General features: G+C 51.4%; 1 protein-coding gene across 1 annotated transcript in view; it reads left to right on the top strand.

Moving 5' to 3' along the window:
• The first annotated feature begins 2,139 nt into the window (after window positions 1-2,139).
• Window positions 2,140-6,706, top strand: part of Bend4 (BEN domain containing 4) — a 37,353-nt gene continuing 32,786 nt past the window's right edge. The window contains exon 1 of the mRNA XM_008827212.2: window positions 2,140-2,708. Coding sequence (XP_008825434.1) covers window positions 2,222-2,708 — 487 coding nt within the window. The 5' untranslated portion in view covers window positions 2,140-2,221. The remainder of the gene's footprint in view (window positions 2,709-6,706) is intronic.

Below are 6,706 nucleotides of genomic sequence, written 5' to 3' on the forward strand. Positions count from 1 at the left end.
AGTTTAAAAACACCTACACAGAAAGGAAGCGCCCCCAATAGAGGAAATCATTTTTCAAGCAGAAGGCCTTTAGGATTTCTGCCCTCTAGGACCTGTCACTACCCCCACCCTAATTTCTTTTGAAAAGCCAGGAATTACTGGCAAATTATCAGGGAGTAAAGTAGGAGGGAAAGATTTCAACGCAAAATGCAAAACTGCTCTGTAGAAAGCCAAGTATGGGGAGGCTTGTTATCATTTATTTCCTCCAGTATATCATTCAATTTCAGCTGTCTCACATCTCAGAAGGCACTCCCCCGTTCCTCACTTACGCGCCGAAGAAACATCTCCCTGGCATCTCATTCTCTGTCTTTCACCAGCATTTCATTATTTCTTAACTGTCCCCCTCACGCTCATCTCCCTTTTTTCCTGGTGATCCACGTGTCCTCATTTAGCAGTTTTCAGAAGCCAGGGAGAAGAAACGTTGCAAATAATGTTAAATATGATTAATATCTTGAATTCCTTGAAATATGACATGCATGAGTTACAATGAAACCTCTTTTATTTCCCCATGAAATGCTTTTGCATAATGAGAAAGAAAATGTCCTCTATGCCCTAATCAGCCCTGACAGTTCCTGGACTCCCAAATACTTTTATTTATGGCATTATTTATTTCATCTCTAATAAATGGTGGGGGGGGGCGCAGCACCATCTGAGGAGCCTGCAAAGGAGAGGGAGACCATCCGGGGTGCAGGAACACAGACACTGAACCAGCAAGACAGAACTCTTCCAAAGGGAGATCTGGGAAATGAGAGGACAAAGATCCGAACCCCGGAAGAAAATGGATCACTTTCCCAAAGACGGAAAGCTCTGGAAAGGAAAGGAACTTCAGAGTGGAGAAATGAGGGTCATACATCAAGGGCCTAGGAAGAGTCAAGGCTGGAACCCAAGCCTGGGAGGGAGCGGGTGCTACAGGAACAGGCCAAAAGGAAAGGCGCTTCATTTGAGATAGGGAGAGTGGACTCTGCTGCAGTGTGGCTGCAGGGATCCCTACCTTATAGGGATCCTCCTGAAAGCACAAAGCTCTTTGCTCCCCAGATCCCTGGGGGCACCAGCTACAGGGAGTATGGACAATGCAGGGAGTTGGCTCCCAGGCTACCTTGGTTTTGCAAGTACATGCATTAAAAAATAACACTGTTCAAAGGAGTCACCATCCCAGAGGGGAGGTGTGGGGTTATTTTGGCCCCATAACTGTACAGTCTAGTCTCCCAGCTATTTTGAATTCAAAAGACCTGCACTTATCCATGCAACTCACAAGTTCCCCAGTGTCTGCGTTTAGGTAATACCCTTTAGCCTTTCAGGGCCTCGGTTTTCAAATCTGTAGAATGGGGAGAAATGATGGTGTCGCTTGCTCACTCTCTTCCAGCCCCTGTGGAGAACAAATAATATGCAAGCACAAAGCCTAGCGCGCTTTTACATTCCACCTAAGTTTAGAGGCTACCAGTCCTGGGACAGTAAGACCCGAAGGCAAGACAAACCACACGGCAGCCCGTGCCAAGCCCATCAAGACGTTCTTTCCAGCAGGTGGGGGGAGCGCAGCTTCCTTCTGGAAGAACTCACTGTACCACCCCTGCACTCCCGCGACCCCGCCCTAACTTCTAGGTACCACCCCCTCCAGGCACTCCGAGAGTTGGGAGGTCACGCAGAAGGGCGCCAGGAACTCACTTCCGAGGCTCGGACCCAGCCGGCGGACGCTGCTGCCCACAGCCGAGGTCCCCAACTCTCGCAGTGGCCGGGACCCGGGACCCCAGCTCTGTCACCTGTTCCCACCAGGACGCCCTCCAGGTCTCTGCTCCCCCCACCTCCCCCAGGGCCCTGGGCCTCCCCTCCCCCCACGACCCCGTCGGAGGCGCGGAGCGCGCGGGCAGACAGCGGCGCCAGGCCCCGCCCCCGCCCCTATTATCATTAGCAGATATTACCCTAAACACTTGCTCTTTACCTCCTTTCTCCCTCCAGGCATTGGCGAGGCGGGCTGTCAATCAAAGCTCGGGCGGCAGCCCCCCGCGCGGGGGCTCGGAGATGCCAGGCTCGGCGGCAGGCGGCGGCGGCGGCCACGGCGCAGACACACGCCTTCCCACCGGCGCGCGGCGGGGCAGAGCGGGCGGTAGGGCGGCAGAGCCACCCTCAGAGCCCCGCGCCGGCCGCGGAGGGCACGCGCCCCGGGTCCCCGGGCCGCAGGCGCGGTATGGAGGATCAGATGCAGCCGGCGGAGGAGGGGCCCAGCTTGCCCAAAATCTACAAGCAGCGCAGCCCCTACAGCGTCCTCAAGACGTTTCCCAGCAAGCGGCCGCTGGCCAAGCGCTACGAGAGACCCACCCTGCTGGAGCTGCCTGCCGTGCGGCCGTCGCCTCTGCCGCCGCCCCCGCCGCCCTTCGCGCCGCTCGCCGCCGTGTCTATCAGCAGCAGCGAGCCGCCGCCGTTCCCGACGCAGACTTCCTACCCGCCTGCGGCCGGCCGGGTTACCGCCGCCGCCGCCGCCTCGTCGTCGTCGCCGTCCTGCACGCCCGCCGCGCCCCCCAGCCACCTGAGGACTCCCGCCCCACCGCCCGCCTCCCCCGCCGCCTCGTCGTCGTCGTCCTTCGCCGCCGTCGTCAGGTACGGCCCGGGCCCGGCGGCCGGCGCAGGCAGCAGCGGCGCGGGTAGCGACGGCGCTTGCCTGGAGCTCAGCGCAGGTACCAACTCTGGGCCCAACTTTCCCGCCCCGCACGGCGTGGGGGCGGGCCGGTCTGGGGACAGGGTCCCGGGGCCTGTGGGGGCGGGCGGGGCTGGGGACCGCGGGGAGGACGGGGGCCCGGGACCTGTGGGGGCGGGCGGGGCTGGGGACCGCGGGGAGGACGGGGGCCCGGGACCTGTGGGGGCGGGCGGGGCTGGGGACCGCGGTGAGGACGGGGCCGGGGGCCTGTGGGGGCGGGCGTGGCTGGGGACCGCGTTGAGAACCGGGTCTGGGGCCTGTGGGGGCGGGACTGGGGCCTGAGCGCTCCCTCAGAGGCCTCGCACGCCGTCTGCTCTCGGGCCATAACTTCTGGAAGATTTCTGGCGCCTCGGCCACACAGCGCCCCGGGCCCGGGCTTCCGACGGCGCGCGTACCTAACAGGTGGCTCCGGGGCGCGATGCCGGCCCGGAGCTGTGGGTGGCAGAGTGGGCGGCCTCGAGTTGGTAGGAGCCGAACCCCTAAGGTGCTGGACAGGGGTGACGGATGCCCTGACCGCTGGCGGCCGGGGGATGTGGCGGGGGGTTGGCTGGGGCGGACCCGCGGAGACGTCTTTTTTATTCTCCACCATTTCACTTTACTCCCACCCCACTTCCCTTTTCCCTCCCTTCTGCCACCGCTGTTTCTCGGGTTCCTGTCCTCTGCTGAGCCTTTCCCTCGGAGGACTCCTTTGAAGACTGTCGCTGTCGCGGGCCACTCTGGCTCCTCAGGGTTCCTGGGTTTCTTTTTCTCTGTGCGCTCATGTTTCTCTGGTGCGCACCCTTATCAATCAATCTCAGTCTCTCCCTCCTTCTCCCCTCCCGTTCCCACTTATCCCCTCTCCCTCTCCCTAACCCTCTGGCCATCGACCCCTTGCCCTAGCCATTACCAGGCCACCTAGATCCACGGAGATCAACCGTGACCCTGGTACACATTTTGGAGTGGGGGGGCTCCGTGGCAGAGTCTGCCTCCCCACCCAGCCTGTGTGACAACCCTCATTTCTATGTCTCTGCCGGCCGGGGACCGCCCAGAGGATTTTTCTCTCCTGGGAGTGTGGGCCAACAGAGAGGCCCCAGCCTTTGGCCTGCACCCAGTCTGGCCCTCTGCCCCCCGAGACAGCCTTGTTAATGGGCTTATCAGAGCTAAAGTTCCTTCATGGCACTTTTAAGAGCCTCCCAGATTCCACGTACCAGTGAATTTAAGACTTATTTTATTCTGGTGAGAATAGACGAGTATTGTCTCTGAAGGAGTTATAGGTGCCAGTGGTAAGCACTGTGCTGTTTGTCAATATTTTGACACATGAAGGATTGGTTTGGAGAAAGAAAATCTAATTACAGGTTATAGTGAAGACTTGTTCTGTCTTATCCCTCAGTTATTTGGAGATGTTACACATTTTGAGTGGGGCTCTTACATTGGCTTCCTTACCGTTTATGGGGTGATTTTCTTTTTTTTCAGTTGCTTTAGTCTAATATTCCATTGTGGCATTCATTGCCAGGCTGCTTGCCTGCTTCCATGTTCCTCTGATTGAGATTCTTCTATACAACTTGGCTTGTTTGCTTTTGAGACAGGATCTCACTGTATCTCAGACTGGCTTAGAGCTCATTATGGAGACTAGGCTAGCCTTGAACTTGGGCTTCTCCTGCCCTAGCCTCTATACTACTATTTGATCATGCCCATTTGATTCCCCAGCACAGTGTTTTCTTTTTCATGTCGTTTTTCAGCAGTTTGGATCCTTTTCGAGTTTTCTGTAGTTGCATACTCCTTTATAACCTTGGTTCCACCACATCCTTGGGAACTTTCCCCCTTATCTGCCTCATCTTTGATGACATACTCTTCCAGCCTGTTGCTGTCTTGACACCTTTACTTCCTTACACATACTATAAATTTACCCCCTCATCTCCATTTTAAGCTGTAGTTTAAACTTGCTTTGACCAGCCCTGTTCCCTGTATTATTTCTTTCAACCTTAGTTGCTTGCCATCCTTTCCATGGTCCCTCTTGCTCTGGAAGTTTCTTTACTGTCTTTATAGAGTATTTTGGTTGTTGTTTTTCTCCCTTCTCACCTTGCTCAGTGTTTCTTTTCTTGTCCTGTTTTAGTTTGTCTCTGTCCCAAGTTAGAAATCAGTGTCACTGAATGTCAAAGTGTGAAGGGGCTTTTTTGATATCTCCCAAACTTTCCCTTATTACAGGTTATCTCAAGGCTGGTTTTGTTGGGGGTGGGGGTTGTTAATTATTGGTTTTGTTTCTTAGTGAGGTCTCAGGGGCATGGTTGATAGCTTGGAGTGTGGGCCTGGATGCCTAGCGCTTGTTGGGAACATGGAAATTGGATGAGAAATTTCTTCTTTTTATCAAAACATTCTGGTAAAAAGCCATAAAATTATGGTCACATTAATCATTGATGGACAAAACCATTTCTCAACAGGCATAGTGATGAGTGGCCGTTGGAGGGACAGCCACCTGAAGAGCTGATTGGTTCTTTGAGGAACTAATGGTGCCACCTTGAAGCCAATGAGCTTGTGTTGCTCACCAGGGTCATTAAATATGTGGAGTGGGGCAGGGTTCAGTGTTGGCTACTGCACCCCCATGGTAGTGTGATAGTAGTGTTTCACGCCACCTAGTAAACTGAAAACAGTTAAATGTCAGTGTGGTGCAGTGAGTCCAGGATAACTGACTGTCTAGGGTAAATGTACTGAAAAGATGAAAGGGTTGAAGTGAATCTTATTTGCCATTAAGTGCTATAAGCCATTGAGAGAAGAAGTAAGTGATTAAAAATAGATTTTTTTCAACATTTTTATAAAATCTCATGAAAAGTATAATTTTTCTTAAAAGGGGTTATACACCATGATTTTAAACGCATATTTTTCCTCTATGGGAGGCTTAGAGTTAAAACCCATGTAGATCTTGATATGCAGCCTAAATTTGGCATCAGGAAATGGGAAATTGCATCTTTAAGCAGAGTACAATCAAAAATGAATTACAATAAATCCTATATAATTGCATAGGTCATTCTCTTTAATGAGATTTTATTAACCTGACTGTCAAGCTTTTGAGTCAGGCAGATATTTTATCTTCTTCAACTGATAAAAGTGTCAGCCATAAACCACCATATAAATATTCATAAATCTACACATCTGTGGCGGCCTATCAGCATCATTCTTTTGGACATTAAAAGCATTCTAATTACTTTCTGTCTAGCAGAGCTGAAATGCTGCCTGTTATAGTATGTGCTTGGCAGGCATGATTGCTTTTGTTTGCCATCACAAATAGCAGCATCCTATTTTATATACCGATGGTCCAGAAAATATTCAGGGATTGACTGAGCAGGATGAATATTAGGAAGCACCATCTGGTTTTGATAGCACCAAGTATATTAACTCATCTGTTAATTTTTGACACATCATTGATTTATTTATTTAGAAAAATTGCATCCTGTTTTGCTGTGTTGATGTTTCCCATTATGAAAAAAAAAATTGGATGGCATTTTTTACAAAGACATCCTTCATTGATTTAAGACGAGGGTTCTGCTTTCCAGAATGGTTTCATTTTCTAACTTCTGTTTCCTATGCAATGAAGTCCTTTCTTAAAAAGAACTTAATGTTTTAAGGGAATCCTCTATTTTGAACTAGTTGGCAGTCAAGTGACTTATCTAATGTGGACACATAGGCCACAAAAATTTCTGCATCTGTGTCTTTGATATGAACGTATTTTACCGTTGGCTGGGCTAAAATCAAAAGGGTACCACTAATCTTCACTACTGTGAACTCCTTCAGAGAGACAGAATTCCCTGAGGGATCTGCTATGATGGGCACATCCTGTACACAGCATTCCTCACAAAAATAAGAAGGGAGGCTATATTGCCATCTCTCCCCTGAGTCACTTAACAGATTCAGGATGTATTAAAAGCACAGAGGTGCAGAAGAATGTCAAGAAATGAAAATTTTAATAAAAAAAAATCATGAGTTTAGATTTTAGAATCAGAGTGG

The sequence above is a fragment of the Nannospalax galili genome, unplaced genomic scaffold, assembly GCF_000622305.1.
Source record: "Nannospalax galili isolate Female #2095 unplaced genomic scaffold, S.galili_v1.0 scaffold772, whole genome shotgun sequence".
NCBI classification, from domain to species: Eukaryota; Metazoa; Chordata; class Mammalia; order Rodentia; family Spalacidae; genus Nannospalax; species Nannospalax galili.